This window comes from Taurulus bubalis (assembly GCF_910589615.1).
Source record: "Taurulus bubalis genome assembly, chromosome: 3".
In the NCBI taxonomy this organism is placed as follows: Eukaryota; Metazoa; Chordata; class Actinopteri; order Perciformes; family Cottidae; genus Taurulus; species Taurulus bubalis.
Genome location: NC_136591.1, coordinates 35,344,459 through 35,366,768, shown reverse-complemented (window position 1 = coordinate 35,366,768; position 22,310 = coordinate 35,344,459). Strand labels below are relative to the sequence as shown.

General features: G+C 44.3%; 1 protein-coding gene across 1 annotated transcript; it reads right to left on the bottom strand.

The window, feature by feature from the left end:
• Window positions 1–901: 901 nt before the first annotated feature.
• tesk1b (testis associated actin remodelling kinase 1b) lies at window positions 902–20,540 on the bottom strand (the record flags this gene model as incomplete). The annotated part of the gene is made up of 10 exons (XM_079214916.1): window positions 902–2,775; window positions 2,896–2,998; window positions 3,607–3,693; window positions 4,313–4,396; window positions 4,996–5,086; window positions 7,950–8,032; window positions 8,829–8,975; window positions 10,694–10,742; window positions 10,854–10,975; window positions 20,346–20,540. The coding sequence occupies 10 exons, from the start codon at window positions 20,538–20,540 to the stop codon at window positions 1,679–1,681; spliced, it is 2,058 nt and encodes a 685-aa protein (XP_079071042.1). The 3' UTR covers window positions 902–1,678.
• Window positions 20,541–22,310: the final 1,770 nt, after the last annotated feature.

Here is a 22,310-nt window from a genome sequence, read left to right as displayed (position 1 = left end):
CGCACCATCCCAGCGTGGTGGCGCCTGGCGTCTCCATGGCAACTTCTTTGACCTCTGGTGAGATTGTGCAGGGCTGCAGGGGACCGACTCCTTTTGAAAGCAGGACAGCGCGTAAAGACGCACTGAGGAGATGAGGTAAGCTGCAGGGAGAGTGATAGAGCGGCGAGGTGGAAGGGGTGGAGAGATAAGGATTCAATTGAAGGCCGGTGATTTTGTTAAGAGAGCTGAAAGACCGTAATCTACTTAGAGGAGGACGAGAAGTTTGAGAGACACTTACAGGCCGAACATTAACTTGTTTCATGATGCAAATATAGGTTTAGTGGTGTTCTCTTCTTTCTTCAACTAAGGTTTTATTAAACCATTTCTGTGCCTACCAGAAAAATGTGACAATTTAGAATTTTGCCTTTGATTTTTTTTACATTGATTGTTATATAACAGAGAATATGGAGAAATATATTTGAGTTTGTAATTATAAGCTTTTCAACCAAATTGCATGTCTATTTTCTCGTCAAATTGGGATAAATGTATAAACGGGTAAAAAAAAAAAAAGGTGGAATAGCACAGAAATAACTAAAACTGCTGAAACATAATAGGTGAGGGGTTTTGTATATGGTGAGAAAAAAGCTGTCTGTTGCATTATGCTAACAAGCTAAATGTTAAAAACGTCAAAATAATACAGCAGGGTTAGTGGAAACTACCTGATAAAGCAAAGTAATATACAAATATAAATGTCCATGTGATGGTGGCTATAGGTAAGAAGTTACAGGTTATTATAATTAATCCTAAAGGATTAATGTACGTCTCAGTGACTTCATGCTAATCCATCTAACGGTTGTTGAGATCGCTCTCAGCTAAATAAATAAAGCAGATACATGTCAGGAGAAGTGCATTCTATCTTTTTATTCAATGCCATCTTTAAATAATAAGAATCTGTACATCTCTTAAGCAGGTCGTTGACCATTCATTCCCAAAAGTAATTATAATAAACATAGTTTCCTTATTAACAACAGTAATACAGTTTAAGTGCTTACCCAAAGGGCCAATAGAGATCATACAGCAACAAAATGGTCGTAAGAGCGGTGTACAGCACACTCTTTCCTCTCACACATGCACACACACATCCAGCCTCTCACGCTGAACCCACCTCACACTCATATGTCATATATCTTGTCACACACAAAGTCACACAGCCCAGCAGTGCACCATACACCCTCTTGATAATTAAATACATTAAAGCAAAAACTGCCTGTTCATTCAGAAACAGCACCAAACATCAAATATCATTGCAGCAGTAATAATACTAAGCTTAACATTCCTCTTTTCAGCATCAGCGTCGACGTATCTTCAGTCACGAGAATCCTAACATCCGCGAATATACAGGGTCCGACCGAGCGGCCCCCAGAGAGGAGCGTTTACATGCCGGACAGCTCTGGGCCTCGTCGCTCATCAGTCATGTCTGCGTGGCGCCCTCAGCCCAGCAGAGGGCGCCATGCGACAATCCGCCAGCAAAGACGTGGAAAGTCAGCCTGGAGTGTGTTTCAGTAAACCGATCTGCACCAAAAAAGTGTGTCTGGAGAATAAGCAGGTATCGCTGCGTTAAAATCTGTGCAAATGCTAAGAGGACCCACTTAAAGTCCAGGGAAGAGCTTTTGGTGCAGAGTCTTTTCCTGTGTGTGTTTTATGTCTGTGCCCCCGGTAAGGCGAGCCCCGGCTCCAGGCTGGTGGTGGTGGTCGTGGGGGTCGGGGAGGGCGGCAGGCCTTTAGGGGCCGGACAAAGCAGCCCACGTGAGGCCGCGCGATCCCCGTTCAAGTTCTTGTAAAGGTTTCTGCGCGGCGGCGCTCGGAGACACGCCGAGGGGAAGCGGAGGCCCGCGAGGCAGCAGCCGGGACAGGAGACCACCTCCTCCTGGTCCAGGGAGTGTCGGCTCCCGGAGCCGAACGGGGACGAGCCGGCGGGGTCGCTGGGAGGAGAGTGGTACCCGTTGTTGTTGGTGGCGGTCGTGCCGTTCGTGGCCCTCCATCCCGAGGGTCGACTCACGACCACGTTGTTGTTATCCAGGTGAGAGAGGGGGGGCAGGCAGGGCGGCCCGTTGGAGATGGCCGAGCCCCAGCCGTTTGAGAAGGGAGGGATGGAGGACTGGAGGGGCGTCGAGGAGTGGACCGGAGGAGGGGAGAGTTCGGAGTAAGGAGATGAGGCGCTGTCTTGTGTGTTCGGGGAGCTGCTGCAATCCATAGGCTCCTCCCCTTCCTCCTGGTCCAGCGACAGCGGCTCGAGGGACAGAGGGAGACCAGAATCGACCCCACTCCCCTCCCTGGTCGCCTTCTCTCCTCTCAACAGTCTCTCTTCTTCGCTCCTTCCGCTCGTCTCGTCGCTTACAGTGTCCAGCTCAGACGTGGACTCCTCGGTCAGGACGGTGTTCGGCGCCGCCGCGAGGTGCGGAGGCGGCGTGCACGGCAGCGAGTGGCAGCGCCGGTGCCTCCTCGGCAGCATGCGGCCGTCGGTCTCGGACCCAGAGGCGTCGTCGCAGTCCGGCGGCGGGGGCAGGGTGAAGGTGAGGGAGATGACGGACTTGCTGGGCGTGTCGAACAGCTTGGTCTTGCCGCCCTTGAGGTCCTCCCTCTGAGAGAAGGGGTTGATTCGAGCAGGAGCGGCCATGGTGACGGAGGGCGGCGTGTCCAGGGGGTGGAGCATGTCAGATTTGCTGCGGGAGAGGCGAGGATCTGACGGGAGGCAGAGGGAGCGCCTCCGCAACGGGCCGATCGCTGGAGAGACGGCTTTAAGAAAAGAAGAAAAAAAAGAGTGAGGGACAATGTTATTATTATTATTATTATTAATCTGCAGGAACAAACACGTGTTCCTTTTGGCGCCTTCAGTTCAGAGAGTCGGTGACTCACCTTTGACTGTCGGTTCGGCCTTCTGCTTCCTCTCGGCCTCAGCCTGCCTCCTCTCCAGATCCACCACGATTTGGGAGAAGGACGGACGGAGCTTTGAATTCATCTGACAGAAACAAAGTCGACAGATTGAACAAGCGCTTGAATGAAAGTCAAAATTAAGACAGATTTGATCTCGTCAGCAATCTTTTTATTAAAAGAAATTGAGGCGATGTAAACCTGGCTTGGACGTTAGAGGATGGATGGATGGATGCCACTCCTCTAATGTTAGCGTGTTAGCCCATGTAGCATTTCGGGCTTCATCTATCAGTTAAAATGATGTCACAGAGCGCTCGACAATTGCTCCGTCTAAACACGACCGCATCATTGAGGAGAAACGGACAATGCTCCGGCTAAGTGTGGAATCTGGTCAGAAAGCGGTCAGGCAAAAGGTACTTTCTCTTCTCCCAAGCGACATTGTTGCAACTAAAACCAATACAGTGTTAAACAACAGGCTTGCAATAAATTAATGGTTATAATGTGTTGACTCAGCTGTAAATCATTTGAGGATTTAGTTAAATTGTATTGTGCATTACCTTAATGCACTTACAACTGAGCAGAAAACTTCTCACTAAAAATAGACCAAAAAAAAAGGCTCATGATGCAGGTGACCTAGCAAAAAAGATGGGAACAGCAGTGTGTGTGTGTGTGTGTGTGTGTGTGTGCCTCTCTTACATTACAGCAGGTGAAGGCCAATTCCAGGAAGTCCAGAGGACAGTCTCCCACCATTTCCTGAAAGGTCACTACATCCAAACCAAAGTCCTGTTCAAAAACACAAATTTTTGAAAAACGCACGTGAGAATTTACATTCAAGTGATAATGAGTGTGATTTTTAAAAGCAAAAGTCCCATTACGACCAAAGGTGGCGCCACCATCTGTTTAATGTTTAGGTGCGCTAGTAGTGCCAGACAGCTGTCTGCAATTGATGTATATTAAATGGCCACAAGGGGGAAAATGCTCTCGTCTTAACTTGAAAGGCATTCAGTTTGAGTTTAACACTGAGGCTTTGTCCTAAATATATAAAAAATGCAATGCAAAATGTGCGTTTTGTAAATGTAATACATCTACAGAACACAAGTTTTTAAACAAACTGATTTTAAATTACTACGTGTTGTTGCTTGTACACTTTGCATAGACAATGTGTTTAAAATATGCAGTGAAACTGTCAGTTTGACATTTCTGCTTGCACAACATTTTGAAATACCGACTGACTTCTGGCTGTAAATTAATACAGCAGCTGTCCTTGACTTGCATATTATCAATAACGGTTTCATCATTCACGCAACGATATCATAAAAGGGCTCCAAGACACGAGTTGTGCATGAGATGATGAGAATGTGACGATAAGGGAACAGAGGAAACATTAAAGAGGACTTGGTACCACAGTGCGAGGCAGGATGTCGGGGTCGGCTTGTATCCTCGCAATCGTCTCACACAGGATGATCCCGTATGCAAACACATCCACCTGCAGAGAGGAAGACGCATCGATCAGAGAGACACACATCCACGGGTTAAAGATTAAAAACAAGGAGACAACTACCATATTCAGTTTATATTTTACTTGGGTGCTTAGATTCTGGTTTAATCCAACTTTAAATAAATCAGTTCATTTTTAAAAGACAAAACACTCAAATATTCTGGTGAACAGATTCAAAATCTAGATTTATTTCTCTTGTAAATTACAGTTGCTTATGTTTTCGGTCTGGGAAATGATTTAAATGATGTGGATTTGTAATATTTTGCACTACATTCGGGATCTAGTTTATACTAATTTGAAGTTTCTTGTGAGCACGTGCAGGCTGCATAACGTCATCATCATCATCTTTTAAATGCAACAGGCAATTAGGATGCCCATCATAGGAAAATGAAGAATACAGGCCAAGCAGTCCACCTCTTGCATAACTAAATTCCTGTTTGCCTTCAAGATAATAACTGATTTATGAAATATTTATTGCTCGACTTCAATGCCTGGGTACTGGCTTTATTGGATTGCCTTCGTCACGCCCACTGTGGACCTTGAGCTCCTGCAGCTGAGCGGTATTGACGGCAGCGTCCGGTCAGTACCTTCTCGTCGTACACCTCTCCTCTGAGCACCTCCGGGGCCATCCAGTAGGGGGAGCCCACCACAGCCAGAGGCTCCTGGTCCTCTTCCTCACTGCAGAGCGACGAAGAGGAGAGAAACAGAGGGAGAGGAAAGCGTCATTTGATACGTTTCACAACACATTTAAAAGGATCTTGTTGTATTCAATTTGGGTTTTATTTAAGTAAAGTATATAACAGCTTTAACAGAAATCATGTTTCTCTAATGCTTTATTAGTCTGTTAAAATGAATGAATATTAAGTCCTCAAAATGTCTTAATTGTTTAATGAGACACTAAATCCAGTTGTGATGCTTTGGTCTTAAACTGCCTAAAAGAAAATAACTCAATTTAGTCACAAATTGAGTTTAATAAAAAAAAGGCACCGTTAAAGGGTTGGTTCACACATTTATAAAAACAAATAATGTTACTTTAAATAAAAATAAAAATGAATCATGCCTTGGGATAAGACGATGAATCTGAAACAATAGATTAAGCAGTTGGCCGATCAAAATGGGAATATTTGCTGCTTTGAATTGTTAAATTGAATATATTTTGGACTGTTGGGAAACTGTCTTCTTGGGGATAATTGTGATGGCAATTTTACATAATTTTCTAACTTTTTAGGGCCAAAGGAGTAATTGAGAAAATGATAATGTAATTGATCATTAATATATTTAATAGTTGCTACCCTGGTAAACAAAAAAGAAGAAGAAAGGCTTTCTCTCTACAGCTACAGGATATCAGATAAGAGCAAAGTCCCCTCGGATGAAAGAGAAATGATGAAAACTAATTTTACATTAAGGAAATCTGAGACAACAGAAAAGCAAATGGTCGGAGAAGAACATCAGGTAAAGACCATCAGGTGAAGCAGGCGTCACGCTCCATTTAGTTAACTCTGAGCCCAATGGAGAGGCAGAGAGAGCTTTTATGGGATGAAACACTCCGAGTGTTTGTGTGCACTTCCTCTATAACCATAAAAAAAACTGTTTTTAAGTTCTGATATCAAGATATCGTTGTGCAACTTTAGCCGAATAAAAAAAAAGGAAGCAACATAAGAATGCGCGCACACAAACGCACACACACTTCCTTTCTGTGCTATTTCCATCTGCTACTGTGGGCTATGATACTGCACAAAAAAAAGAAACACAGCGAGGGAAGTGATGGCAGAGGGAAAGATGAGAAGCCAAGACGGCAGTGGCTCCCAACGTAAACACCATTTGGAGAAGTAGACCGACAGAAACAAGAGGGAAAAAAAAAGGAGGAGAGAGAGAGAGAGTGCAGAAGGAAATGGAGAGAAAACTAAAGCATGAACAGTGAGGACAGCAGAAGAATGACGGAGAGTAAAGGACAGGAATGACTTGTTAGAACGAGGGGCAGCAGAGATCCAGTAAGAGCAAAAGGACTGAAATAGTTTGACCTTATTTGGAGTGCTTCTCCTAATCCCTTCATCTCATCTCCTTCCCTCCTCTCCTCCTTACCACACAGACAGTGGTAGCAATCCAACACAAACGCACACATTCAAAAGAGTTGTCAACATCACCCATTGGTGGCTCCGCTACAGGATACAACGCTGTTTGTTCCAAAATATTAAAAACGCAAACATGACCTTGAAAAGGACGGAAACACAATTCACCAGCTGCTGTTGAAACGGACGCTAAAGCAAACAGAGGCTTTGTGCGTGAACGCTGCAGGTATGCACAAACGCACAATGAGCAACACTCAGGCGGAGGCCCTGCATGTGTGAACCATGAACTTCCTCGCTTTGTGTTGAGCTGAAGGGACGTGCATGCAACGCATTTCGTCAAATGCAAGTGACATACAGACTTGTGTAAACACGAAAAGGTGGCCGCCGTAAAACGGAGCCAGAGGACACACACACACAAACACACACACACACACACACACACACACAGGCCAGGTTACAGTGGCAGCTGTTTCATGTCAGCAAGTCATGTGTTTACTAAATGACTGCAGATAGAGCGAGTACGGGATGGGGAGCTAATGGGACATTGAGTGTGTGTCTACAGTGTAAGAGTGTGTGTGTGAGTGTGTGTTATGCTCTATATTGCCATAATTTCCCCGCCCGACTGTTGATCAATATTCATTAAGAAGACAAACCGTCTGATTTGAGTCGTGGGCTCAGATTGACGTCGAGGAGAAGTGATGTCAAGGCGTAGACAAAGTTAGTTTACTGAAGTCGTGTAGTTCTTTACCGTTTGACTTTGTGGATTTAACTGGAATATTTCTATAAGGAATAGTTCAGCATTTTGGGAATGACGCTTTTTATTCATTAAAGTGGCTGCAATCAATATTTAAGGGCATGGAAATCCACCAAAGTCTGGAACTAGAGATGCAATTATTTTCATACTGGAGGTTTTGTCTGCGTATGGCTGATAAACTTTATATTTTCAAACGTTTCTATATTTTTATTTCCCCATTTAACAGTTTTTATTTGCGCAACTCCATAATTCACAATGACTCCTGTAACTTTATATTCCACAGCCAACCCCTTTACCCTTTCCTTCTGCATCGTTAAGGGAGATATGATGTCACTGGAGAACCAGCTGAAGAAAATAAAACTTATAAAACACAAGCAGCTGGAGGAGGAACACCACGAGACGACGGCAACAGAGAAGTGAGTCTGTGGCCGCCTCGCAATATTAATAAAAACTTCCCCAGAGGGGGGGGGTAACCACAACATTCGGAGAGGAGGCATCACATGTGGCTCACGCAGACTTTTATGTGAGTAATGCGTCTCTTTCTGCGTCTCGTCCGAGAGAAAAGAGAAGCTGCGGCAGACATTTGCGAACACTTTGCTCAGATAGATATGGCCTGAGGGAGACGTATACGACAAAAAGAGAGCGGAGGAATGTGATTTATTGAGCGTGACTTATCTTATCACAGAGTGTTGATATAACTTTTGATGAACGGACTGACCTATAATCTGGGATTTTCTCCGCCAGGCCCAGGTCTCCCACCACGGCTGAGCACACGCAGCCCTCCCAGCGCACCAGGCAGTTCTGCAAAGAGGGGTCAGAGGTCAAGCGCATCACGATTACTGCGGTTAAATGTGTTCATGCGCCTGCGAGAGCATTCCTTTCTATATGGCCTGCCTGCGGCCCTTTGTGTGTATTTCAGCATGGGATTTGAGACGTTTCTGTGCAGTGCTTTTTCATCTGCTGGAAAAGCTTTTTAGGAGGCCGCGTTAAAGTCAGCAGCCGAGAACCGCCGAGGTTTCCACCTCGCTTGAAATGAACAGAAGCGGTTGCTCTCTGTGCCTTTTTCCTCAATGAAGTGATTATTTCACCACGTCGACTCGACCGCAGTGCCTCCTCAAATCCGATTAGCTAATAGCCAACAGTTTCCAGCATGTCAACATTTCCTTTGCAGAGTAAATTGAGATTTCAGACACTCCATCTGTAGAGTATAAACAAAAGATGGCCTCGTCTTTTTTTCCCCTTCTGGCTTTGGTTTGTAAACTTTATCTACACATCTTACTTCACTGTCATCAATCTCTTTTATTTGTTTTTTATAAACATACATAATGTTTCCATTAATTCTAGCTTGTGAGTGTGCCACTTTCCTTTCTTTGGTGTCTACCTGGAGGCGGGGCCTCATGATCTTTTAGCACAACAGCAGCATTAGCCGTCTGCTGCTAAAGACATAAATTAGCATTCGCATTTGCAGTTACACGACTCATGTGTGCGCCTGTAGGTCATCGTGTTCCCCCTGATGCTCAGCGATGTGTGTGTGTGATGCGCTGACATGTGTGTGTTTCTGTGTGTGTGTGTGTGTGTGTGTGTGTGTTTGTGTCACCTTGGAGGTGAGGTCCCTGTGGAAGACGGCCTTGCTGTGCAGGTACTGCAGTCCCCGGGCGATGTCCAGGGCCAGGATGATGCGCGTGCTCCAGGACAGGTACACGTCGCTGCCCAACAGCTGCTCCAGGTTACCGCCGTTTATGTACTGGGTCATCGGCGACAAAGAGTTCATCATTAACTCACACATCAAAGCACAAGGAGATGCTTCCATCCTTTCCATATTGTTTAATTGGGCCCTAAAAAAAAAACTTTCCCACGTGAATGTTACCGTCAGTCATTAAATACGCATCACATGAATAAATATTGAGTCTCTTATCAGCTTTTTGTCTTCCTTTATTGTCCCATTTCATTGATAAGTCCATAGTGTATTTTACTGCTCCTTGGTGACATAACATTTATACAAGTCCGTCATTTGTGGCAGCTTTATTTCTCGGATGCCGTGTCTAAAATGTGAGGATTTACTACTTTATTCCGTTTTATATAATTGTAAATTGAAGATGGCACTTTTTTTGGGGGATAGTGACAGAAGAAGGAAACAAAGGTGTGACAACACAGAGGTCACTTGGGACACTTCAGTTGTATACATTTTAAATCACAAGGAAATTACAATGTTTTTTCGGCTAAAAGATGAATGGACAGAAAAGTCGATTCTTTAGGGATTTCACTGAGCGGCTAAAACACTCAACGGGTCCTTTTTTAATCCCCGTATGTCTGAAACCTGATGACCTTTTCAATGACGTGTCAAACAAACACTACCGGTACAGACCGCAGAACACCAAATCCCCTTTTCCACTGATGAGCAGCTCAGTTACCGCGGCAACGGCAGGTAAATCCAACGCATTCAAGAAACAGGTGAAGTGTCATGAAGTGGCCGACCTCAGTCTGTAACGCAGGTCGGTGTTATAGAAACCGACAGAGCTGGTGCTTCATTGATCAAACAATAAATGAAATCTGATTTAAAAAGTATGGAAAATAAAACACATCTCAGTTTTTGGAGTTTACAGCAAAGAGATGGGATCAACAATCTACTCGTGGAAATACAGAGAAAGATTTGAATATTAAAAGGGTGTGTTATAGTAATATATATTTTTTTTTTTAAGGGAACAGTGTGTAGCTTTTAGGGGGATATATTGACAGAAATTGGATATATTGTTTTTATTAGTGTATAATCACATGGAAATAAGTCATGTTTTTTTTTTTTTTTTTTAAAGATCGAGCCGTTCATGCTTTCACGTCGGTCACCATAGTTCTCCTCCATGCTTTGCTCACCGGAGAAGTTTCAGTTGGTTGCAATCTGCACCCTCACCACTAGATGCCACCTTAAAATGGACAGTATCTTTAAAAAGTGCAGAAACAGACACCAGAGTTGGTGTTTCAAGAGTAAATATCCATGTTAGCCCTGCACTATTAATAGTTGTATTAAAGATTCACAAATTACATTTTCAATTTGGGTTATAAACGCCATTAACGTCTAAACAAGAAGTAAAATGTGCAAATATTAGTCGGTTATGTCATTTTCTTTCTGGCAAACATGACAATTTGTAATATCTATACCTGGACTAAATTGTTCATTTTGGTCAAAACAAGTTTTAATATACATTTGAAAAAGAAAAAACTAAGATAATATGAATATTATTTGTATAATACATGAAGATGAGCCTGATTAATTTTGATTGCTACATAATGGCCACCGTCACAGACAAATTGAAATAAGCCTTTTTCCATAAATCAACCTTTGCTTTGAATTAATGTTTTTCTATTCATGCAGTTGGACGTTCAAATGCACATAATGTTGGAAAGGCTCGGCACTGTCGACAGGGAATAGAGAGATTCTCCTCAGCAGCAGGTTAATGAGCGTCTCACCTCTGTGAGGGCGTGGAGCTGCCCCTCGTGCACACACACTCCGATAAACCTGCAAACACAGCAGACAGACACTCAGCAGCAGAAGGAGAACAGTTCCTAGAATATATTTGAAGAAAGACACAGACGTATAAGAGATAAAAAAAAAGGATGTTTTAGTGACCTGAGTATGTTGGGGTGTGATAGTCGGTTCATGAGCTGGACCTCCCTGAGCATGTTGGCTCTGTTGCTGGCCAGGATGTTCATCTTCAGAGCCATTACCTGGCCGGACACCCGATGCTGCACCTGGACCAACAACATGTTTCATTCATCAAAACTCCCTGGCTGTAATGTGTATAGAAATCAAAACCACAGGAAATGATGTGATGTAGCAAGAGAAAATGCACTTAAGATATTCCTTTATTAGTCCCACAGTGGGGAAATTGCAGGATTACAGCAGCAGACAGGTAAAGTGCACACAAGAGACAGTCAAATATAAAATAAACAGTAAAGAATCCGCAATAGCAATATAATACATACACACGTTTTAAAGAGAATATCTTTTTTTCTTTTTTTTTTTAAATAGGGTGCAATGTTGATGCTTGGAATTTAAAGTTTTTTTTTAATGACAGACTAAAATGTATTTATATTGCACCAGTTGAAGTGATAAAACAAACACATGACCGTTGATCAGAAGCATAATTCTAAAACACCTTTACGTTCACATAGGCACAAATAACACAACTATAGCTCAACAGAGAAGGCCTTCAGTGTGGTATTTATGATACATAATTCATTACAAGTACATCAATCCTATCAGTCAACACCATCTGAAGTAATACATTATTATATTCCCACTCAGGTACTTTTGGAAACCGGCCATGAAACATTAGCAGGTCAGCTGAGTTCCTTCGTTTGTTTTGGCTGCTGTTGTGCCCCGACCTGCTGCTGCAGCGGCATTCGCCTCGTCTGGTATGGTAACCATGGAGACGCGCCGTGCTTCCCCCCCTCGGGCTACACGTCGGTGCATAGTCGCCTGGCAAGTAGTTTAACTTCCAAAAGTTTGACTTCCAACAAGAAACACGAGCAGCAGACGAGCACTAAAATCTCTGGCGGTGTGTTGAGAGAAGAAGTCGGAGGTGTTTCTGAGTCCGTCTGACTGTGTGTGTTAGTTTGTGTGTGATAATAGTTTGAGAGTGTGTGTGTGTGTGCGCGCGAGAGAGAGAGTGTGACTGGAGTGAGAAGGCTCAGTACTGCATGTGTGTAATTACCAGCGTTGGATACTGTAAAAGTCAGAGAAGGAGAGACCATTGGCAATATGCAGCATTTCATTTTCCTTACACGTTTTTAATAATTATATATATTTGATAAATGCTTCATAGTTGATCTGTAATATTGGTGCATTTTAAAATTGGAAATTTGTTTTCACACAAACCTAACCCTACTTATAACAGCAGATTGCAAATCATGCGTTTTGAGTTTTGGTTGTTGGGCCACACTTTTGTTTGCATTTAGGATCTGCAATCAGGCTTTTAATGCCGACCGCAAACCACCAAACTAATAATAAAGTTGAACCGGCTTGGGAGGGTTTCAGGTTGTGACTTCATTAGTGGCATGAGTGTGCAATGAAAGAATGAAAGGGTGAGGGAGGGGGGAGTGTGTGTGAAGGGTCAAGGTCTGGGAGTGAGTGTTGAGCTGAAGTCAGTGAGAGGTCTGAATCTGAGCTGGGCTCCAGATCAGAGTGGGGATGGAAACTGACTACAAAGCCTATTAAAGACAAGACTATAGTGCAGCGAGTAATGAGAGAGAGAGATAGAGATAGAGATAGAGAGATAGAGAGATAGATAGACATATATATACATACATACATACATACATACATACATACATACATACATACATACACACACACACATCATCCTAAAGGCCAGTCAATGAGTCGATCTCTGCAGCCGCACTAGATCATTTCGTAGAGCCACTTGTTCAGCCTGTAGTTTAGTGTTGCACACATGCATGGATACACACGTGTAAATCTCACACACAGTAGTTGCTTCTTCTCGCTAACAGGAAGTTGGAGCAGAAATTCAAACTGCACGACTTATCTTTATGTATTAACAGCACTTAGAGGAGGATGCAGCCTCCTGTAGGCTGGAGCTCTGTAGCCGATTAGAGAACACACACACACACACACACACACACACACACACACACTTAGTGTAGATTTATCTGGCAAGCAGGACTGTCGGGCTCTGCATGGCTGTGGATTTACATCACACTTTTTCCCTGCACACATCTGCCTTCTCGCTTAGTTGAAGAAACTCTTACATGCTTGTTTGGCATCCTGAGACTCAACAGTGACACACACACACACACACACACACACACTAAGGTAGGCATGTTACATTGCAAACGTGAGCCAACTGCTGATGCAGCAGTGGTGGGACTTCTCACTCATCATTTTTAAGGGCGAAGAGTCTGTCTGTCTCAGGTGTGTGTGTGTGTGTGTGTGTGTGTGTGTGTGTGTGTGTGTGCGTGTGTGTGTGTGTGTGTGGAAGATTAACACTGCAGAGCGCAACGTGCGTTTTCTTTGTTGAAATTCTTTATACCAACCACTTTACTGGTCATCATCTCCACGGACTCGCCACTGGAATGCCAATGTCCACGCCTTCATCAAGATTACCCCACGATATGGAGCAATTACACAAACACACACACGACAGACTCGCATGCATGCGGCCAGACACACCCTACAGCTCTCCTTCAAAAAACACTCGGCCTTGTAAAGTGCTGCAGTCAGCAGAGGAAAGGTCGCCGGCATCTTTCGCTCCGTGCAGCCAACATGTGCAGCGATGTCTGTCATTAGCCGGCGGCCCGGCGGGGCCGGCTGATGCACAGCGAGACCAGAGCGGAGGAGGAGGACGACGTGTCAGACCGCAGATGGAGGGCGCACACAAGGGCAAAAGAGACGTGTTGGACCTTTAAAAGAGCTGCGATTGTAGGCCTCTAAAGATAGAAATTCTAAGCAATGCAATAGAGAAATTGCAAGAAAATGTCCAAACCAGTAGTTTAAAATGAAATTAACACATCAATTAAAACTGAGATTTTGACTCAAAGACATTTCATTAATTCCCTCAAATATTATAAAGTACGTGGACTTTTTTTGTCAATGGGAGCCACAACCCTGTGCTTGTTCCATGTAGGTGATTATTTTGTGTCTGCGTCCACAATTCTGATGAAAAAGAGAAAACTCTGCAGAAAATAAACCCACATGCTACTCCAGAGGGGACTTGGGTTGACACTGGGTCAACTCTTTTCTCTTGAGGATTTAAATGATAACTCCCAACTTCCCTACGTTACCGTAACTGAAGAGCTCCAAATAAATGATGGATTCCGCAAAGTCGTGTTATTGTGACATTTACATGATACAAGCACTTTTACAGTCTTACTGGTCTGTAGCCAGGCACACACAAACTGGATGTATCCTTCAAAAACAGCATCATCATCATCATTTAAAGTGCAATTTCTGCAGCTTTTTTAAAACCAGACTAAAGCAAAATTTGCCTTAAGGATCAGCTTTTTAAGCAATCGCTCAAAGACAAAAACAAACAAGCTTCAACCAATTTGACAATCGAGCTTTGAGCTGAAGTGTGAACGGACCGTGAGTGAAAAGTCCCCGAGGGGGTGAACTCCACTCTCTCTATGTGCGTTGGAGAATTGAGAAAATGAGCCTCTCCTACAAAACAATTCGAGGCTTAAGCCGCCGCCTGAGGCTCTGCTCTCAGTTATAGCTTGCAGAAGCAAAAAAAAAAAAGAATAAAGCCAAGAGTGTGAATGCATGTGTGCGGGCGACTGAAACGAAGCATTCAGCCAAGCCGGGTCCATCAGTGAGCGAGCAGGGAGGTCCCCTCTGTGTGGACGAGGCTCAGACACACAACCTGATCCAGGTAGCAGACGGCTCACTCGGCCTGTTGCGCAACAGCAACACCGGGCTGACCACGCCCCCTCCCCTCTTCATCCACATGCATAAGCCTAAAACATGAGGGGGTCACTCAAGACACAGGTTACATCACTGACCTGTTTTCCCACAAATCACCTGTGAAAGTGACGGGTCAGTGGAGGTTATAAGGTCAGAAAGCCAACTTTAAAAGTTTGAGACTGGGAGTTTGAATATGGGGCCAGACAGAGAGGGTATAATGAGACTGCATTGAGATGCATTATGGGAAATGTAGGATTCAGTATTGTTGGAGCTTGACTCGTAACTTAAATGCAGGGTTTCTCGGCCCCTGTTTTTATTCGTCTCTTGCCAGTGCAACACTAAAATCACTTGAGTGCTCCTTTAGTTTGCCCTTTGGGATTTTTGGCTTTGGGATAGGAGTCCATGACAAATTATTGTAAACTTAGAAGATGCCTTTGGTAGAGAGTATCTGGGATGAAAAGCAGAAACAGGGACACAGTTTCTGGGAAGAGATGGTCCCGTTAAAGCTTTTCAAGCGCAACTCCAAAACCACAACGTACAGATAACAGTCACACACACAGACACACACAAACATTTCACCATTCCTCTGATCCCCGACTTGACGCACACATGCAAACACTGAGCCGTGTGTTTACCTTCTCACAGGGGAGCGGCCTTCCTCGAGGTCTCGCGGCCACGGTGCCAACATGTGGACGAGAGGAAACGCTCATTGTGCGTTGATGTAAACACACATGCACTCTTGACATGAACCCATAAAAAAAAAAAAAAAAAAAAAAAAAAAAAACACCATAATGAAGAGGATCTGAAATCTGATTGTGCAACTATTACACAACTCTTGCCCAACACTTCTCCATTTCAATCCCTCGTCCATCTGAAATCCTTTAAGCCATAAACATGGTGGGCACGTGAAGATGGGCATATCTCGTGCTCAGCGCTTTCGTGTTTGTGCGGCTGAGCGGAACATAAACAACGCTAAGTACTTGTGCGGCGAGTGGCAGCATGAGCCGGCCCAGACTGCAGCAAGGGAGGAGAGGAATAATAAAAGGAAGAGTGCTGCACTAAGCTGCTGATGTTCAAGTCTGCACTGGCTCTCCAAAACCAACAGCAACACGGAGACAGACACACACAGACAGACACACACACACACACACACACACAGCCTCCTAAACCGAGCACACAGGTGACAGCCGATGACGGATGGTCGTTGTGTGCGAACGCAACTTCTTTGTTGGCGTTCTATCTTTGAGGAGCCGCCATTGTTCCGGCAGCGAGGATTCACTAAGAAGCGGTCACATCCCAACACGTCCCGACGGGAGAGTCCCGCTATCAGTGTCTCTTTCTCTCATGCAGGTGCTCTTTCAAGGAGAGTTGTGGCTGGAAGGTATCCAGAAACGTTAGGATGTGAGAAAAGTTCACGTCTTGTTCAGGAAGATCATGTATGAGACAATCAACTTAATCCAAAGGAAGAGGACTAGGGTTGCAACGCGCATGTATTATGTTTCCACCGGAAATTAAAGCAAGGCTTTAAGTTTTAAAAACTAATTGTGCCAAATGGGGCTCTAATAAATTGTGATGCCCCTGGTGGCCTAGTGAGTGGTCTGCTGCAATTTTGATAATCAAATATTGACATTAAAAAGTAATTCTGCAATTCCCTGGTTGTTTCAGTTTTCTATATTATTTAATTAAATATTTTTGGGATTTTGGACTGAAAATAGGTGCATTATTCACTTTAATCTGGATTTATTGTCTTTATCTAAACCGAACGAGTAATCAAGAAAATTATAGTCAGGTTGATTGATAATGACTCATGAGCTGCAGCTCTAATGACGATATGGCAAAGTATGCAAAATTACAAATATGTTCACAACTTTAATGACCAAATTTGGTATTGTGTTTTTTAACTGAAGTTTAAATATATGCACATTTTGTAAGAGGCTAACCTTAACTGGCTTTTTTGTAACAATTTTACTGAAAGTCAATATACGATAATACTGAACTTTTATCCGAGATGAGAACCACACACACACACACACACACACACACACACACACACACACACACACACACACACACACACACACACACACACACACACACACACACACACACACACACACACACACACACAGCAGTGTTTGGCAACCCAGTTCCTTCACATTGTCACAAGCAGCTGCCACACACTCATCATCATCATCCTCACTCAGGTTGACAGTATTTGTGTTTCGGAGTCTCCAGTCCGTTTTAAATCCCCTCTTTATGCAATTACTCTCCATCTTATTATCATCATATCTCATGTGAGCATAAAGCCACTCCAGAGACACACAAACAAACACACACACACACACACACAGTCTAATCTTGCTAAATCGCAGCCGTTATGATAATTACCATGATGACTAGTTTTGTTCTGGAGAAATTATCACGTGACTCGTGTTAATGCATTTTGAATTTCAGTGTCACCGCCCACTTTTCGCAACCATTACCAAGGAAAATATTTGTCGTCCGGCATGAAATTATCAGGAAAATTGAGCTCCGAGACAATCAGACTCTCTACCTGTGCCGTGCGCCGATAAGATAAGAGACCCGGCTAACAGACACTTCAGGACCGAAGCAACAGGAAACAGAATGTACAAAATTAAAAATACGAGTTAGCTTAAAGCTTTCCATGTATTGGCAGATCACAATTAAACATACAATAGATAAAATAAATAGTTCAATGTTTTGGGAAATGTGTTACATAGCTTTATTGCTAGCCTCAGCTAAACTAATCAGCTGTAGCCTCAGATTTAACCGACGGGCATAAAGAGGTCTCGATCTTCTCATCCAACTCTTGGCAAGAAAGTAAAGGAGGGTTTTCCCCAAAACTGTTGAACTATTTCTTTGAAACCAACAAAATCTTGCTGGTGTGGTAAAAGATTAGCAACAAGCCCTCGGATCGCTCCCGATAGCCAAATACTGATCAAAACAAACAAGGCTTCAACAAGACCATTAGGCACTAAAGTCTCTCTGTGGAAGCTTTTGAAAACAATGTCGTGAGATTTCCATGTCTCATGTAAATGACGGAGGAGGTTAAATGAGAAGCAAATCTCATAAGGAGCCTGCGCTTCTTTGTTCTTGGACAGCCAATATACAAATTCATTATCAGAACGGAAACAGCAGGAATATAGTCAAATTAGAAATCAATCCAAATGTTTGTGGAAGAAAAAAAAAAAAAAAAACTGTAGCCTTGAGAACAAGACCGAATAAATATTCAGTTAATCCTTGTAGTTAAATGAACCGTTGAGTGATGGTGCAATGTCTCTGATTGAGGGTTTTGTATTGCTTTCGTTTTTAGGTTGAGGATGATGGGGAAAGAAAAAGACAAAAAAACAGAAGTGGGGAGTATTGCACAAGGGCCACACACACACCAGGAACTCTCCTTTGAAGATTATTAAAAAGGAAGATGAAAAACTTTTTTTTCTCAGGTTACACAAGTGCACAATGGAGAGGTGAAGGGTAGCCTGTCTGCAACCGCCATTGATCTGCACTAAGGCGCACACACACACACACACACACACACACACACACACACACACACACACACACGTAGCCAAGTGCAGGACGTCCATTCCATACACATGTTAACAACTTCTATATTCAATAGCAAATCAAACATCGCTCAGAGTTTGTTTTTCCTGCAGGGCAGAAAGGCCCTGAACTCACCAGGATACAGGAACAATCAGTCAGTCATGGTAGCAAAGTTTTTAAATATGACTGATAGCCGTGGCAACAATTTAGCAATTATATGGCCGCTATTAAAAAGGGCAAGCCGATCCAAACCTAAGTGCCAATTTGACAAGGCGGCAGTAAACACGCTGACATTTGCATTCTCATTGGCCATTCAAAGGGCAACGCTGAGGGAGGGGCTTAAGACCGAGTGCAGCACAACACAATAAGACGCATTTATTGAGGTGAGGGTTGACTTGGACGTTCATTTTTAAAGACTGGATTGTTCACATTTAAGTTTTTGACTTTAAGCTGATGAAATGTCAATGTCCCCGGACTACCCGGCTTATTAAACATGGCAGCACGAGTTACTGAGGCCATTTATTTACTCACTCTTCAGGCCAAACATCTCGCCCATCCATCCATCCCACATGTTCAAGTAACCTCAGTATTTTCAGATCTTTCGGTCACACATTTACAAAGTAGAGTTGAAACAGTCAATGCATAGATTAGTTGATCAACAGAAAATCAATCTGCATCAATGTTGATGGACTGCTTGAGATGTGCAGTTGTGGCTACTTGCACATGAGCATCATAATACTAAAGAGTCACTTTACATACAAAGTGTGATTATAGGGAGTATTTTACTAGTATTATTATGTTAAGGGATGCAACTATTATGGATATTCTTGGTATAATTACATTTTATGATTATTCAATTGATAATTTGATGCAAAAGAATTACAAAAGGTGACATCTTCAAGTTTGACTATTCAACAATCCAATAGCAGGAAAGTGAATTAATGTGCAGAGCAGTAACACGACACAGAAGAGACGAAAAATCCTCACACTTGAGAAGCATGTTTCAACACTTTGACATACTTCAATGCATTCATTTAAAAAGAAGTTGATGCATGTTCTGACTCGCCGATAGTACAATTATGTTGGGAGACTAATCACACTAACATTACCACCGCTGTGGCGCTCAGTGATCCCGCCTTGCAATACTGACAAAGAACATGCGTGAATGCAAGTTTAGGGATCATGTTTTTATCATCAGATAAAGGTTTTAGTCACTTAGTCAAGGAAGATTGGAGGAATTGATGATTTTCTTTCTTTCTCATATGATAATAAACTAAATATCCAAGTGTTGAAAAGTTGGTCGGGCAAAACAAGACAGTCACCCAAGGGACTGAAGGACATTATAGATGTTTTTACATTTTCTGAAATCTTTGAGATGATTAAAAGTGTAAATATTAACAGATTAATCGATAGTGAAAGCCTTATACGGCTCAAGTGAAACTATTTCTTCCTTTATCGCATTCCCAACAAGACCTACAACTTGTATTAATATCCATGTTTTTCCATAACAACAAACCTCACCATATAAGTTCACTTCACCTCCCTTTGTATTGTGACATCACACCGCCCTGGCAGAGCCATCAGTGATGATGTGACCTTCAGAATGAGCCTCTATGCAAGTGAGCAGCAGTGTCTGAACAGAGGCGAGCGCTAGGGTTACCTACACGTGGGCCAGGACTACCTGTCCTGACCGGATCCACTTACACCCCAACACGCGTGTTCCCCTTACACAACATGTGGGTCACCACAAACACGTGTTGAGCGGAGGTCCCCATCACAAGACAGTGAGGCGTACTTTTCCACCATAACGACATCCTTTCCACACAAAAAAAATCATCAACTTCCTCCTGTGATTATTCAGCATCACCTTCTCATCTTGGTGTTTGGGTTGAGATGCTCTGGTTGCCATGGATACGTTTTAGAGATCACACCAGTGAACAGGAAGTCAACAACTCACTCACAGCTGTCAAACATGTTCGTTTCCGTTCACACTCTTAATAATAAACAAGAAAACACACATGAACTTGAATCTAGTGGAACCACGGAGACCTGGAGGATGTGCACATTACACTTTGAGTGTGTCCTAAACATACAAGTGCTCAGATAAGGGAGCCATAAAACACTTCCTCTCACCTTGAACACCTCGGAGAAGAACCCCGCGCCGATCTTCTCGCAGCTGAAGTCGTCCAGGCGGGCCAGGCTGGACACGGCGCTGCGCAGGGCCCGGTAGGAGGACGGTCTGGTCCGGTTGGTCCCGTGGACGCTGTGCATGGGGGGCTCTGCCTCTCCCTCCTGCTCGGACTCGACCCTCTTCGTCTCCATCTCCATCTCGGACGCCCCGATAGGAGAAGGAGGAGGAGGAGGTGGGAGGAGGAGGACGTGGGACGTGTGCGTAGTTTAAAATCCAGCCCGACTACTGTTTACATTTCCCATGTCCGCGCCAAGGCGACGCGAGGAGTGACACGCTCTCCGCGGGGGGAACCAAACGTCGCAGCTGTGGTCAGCGACGCGTTTTTGTCCCAAATTTGCTGCTGGGGAAATTCCTGCACACGTCCGGAGCAGCAGGGCTCGTTTCTTTCGGAGTCTACCAAAACTACGCAGCTATGCAGCGCCGCATCCTGCAGAGTCGGTGCGCAGCTCGGGTGAAGTCCCTCGTGCCCGTGCAGCAGAAGGAGGCTGCGCCGCTTTGGAAACTGCGCAGGCTGCGTCCCCGCTACTGCTGCTGCTGTCTTGGCAGCGGCTTCTCTTTTTCGGTTTCCTTAAACTCTGCTCCTCCTGCAGTGGAAAAGGGCCGGGGCTCCCCTCCCGGCTCCACCAATTGGATGCCGGGTTTCCAGTGCGCACAGCGCTGCCTCCGTGACGCTGCAGCCTGTTAAACTGAAGAGAGAGAGAGAAATAGAGAGAGAGAGACAGAGAGAGAGAGCGTTTTTATATCTGCATCACCGTTTTCGCTCGCAATGAATAAACACATGATGCAAAAAAATAATAAATGGCATTAGGAGGAAACCCGAATCCATCAGAGTTGCTCGCAAATGAGTCAGCGTGACGTGCAATCTGCTCTCCAGTGGATGTAGCAAGATATCGCCTCTGGTTCTTTCTTTTTTTTATACCTGCACTTTGCACACAGACGCGCGTTACAACTGATCCAATCACTCGGGCGGTACTCATGGGGGGGCAGGGGGCGCGCTCATGCTCTGGGGGGACCTGTGCGTGTCGCGGAGATCCCCAGCCTGACTGCGGCTTGTTAAATTATGGATGCCCGAACTGTGCCGAGTTTGTGAGCTCGACTCGTCGGTCACGGACTGAAGTCCCCTCCGGGTACATAAACGCACACACATTTCAGCTCCATGATTTAAACTGAAGAAGAAGAAAACGCTGACGCACAACTGCACCGAGAGGCACACGCGTGTTCCCCTGCAGAGACTCGGACTCACCTGGCCTTCTTCTCTCAACAGAACCTCCACGCGGATGTATGCGCCGGTGTCCTCTGCAGAGCCCAGACCGGCCCGGTAACCGGAGCTTTATGTTACTAATTAATCATCTGTGTGCGCCGCCTTCACAGACACACACACATACATGCATGCATACACACAGAGACACACGTACACACACACACACACACGCACGCACACACGGGCTTCAGTGGTTTCGTTTTACGTCCCCGCTGCCTGCCTCCGTGTGCGTTTGGTTGCATGTCGGGAGGGGAGCGGCGACTTTCGCTGCGCTTTATTGGACGCGGCGAGAAGGGGCGGGGCCACACGTGATCACCGCAACAACGCACCTGTGGGGGCGTTTGAGGCGGTCCAGCACTCACAGACCAGTAGACCACTGGACCAGTGGACCAGTAGACCTCCAGCTATGTCTGGTTGTGTTTCTACACTCTTTCTATCTACATGTGTTCAAATAGTAATGTGTCATATTTCTGGCACAGAATGGAGAGCCTTCTAAGAGCCCTTATGCTGTAGATAGTATTATTATTTTTGATAATAGTATTATTGTTGTTGTTGTTGTTGTTGTTATTGTATAGATCCTCCTTGGATTCCTTTATTCATTCTGTATATAATATTTGAGTCTAGTTCAGGAGGATTTAAATGATGT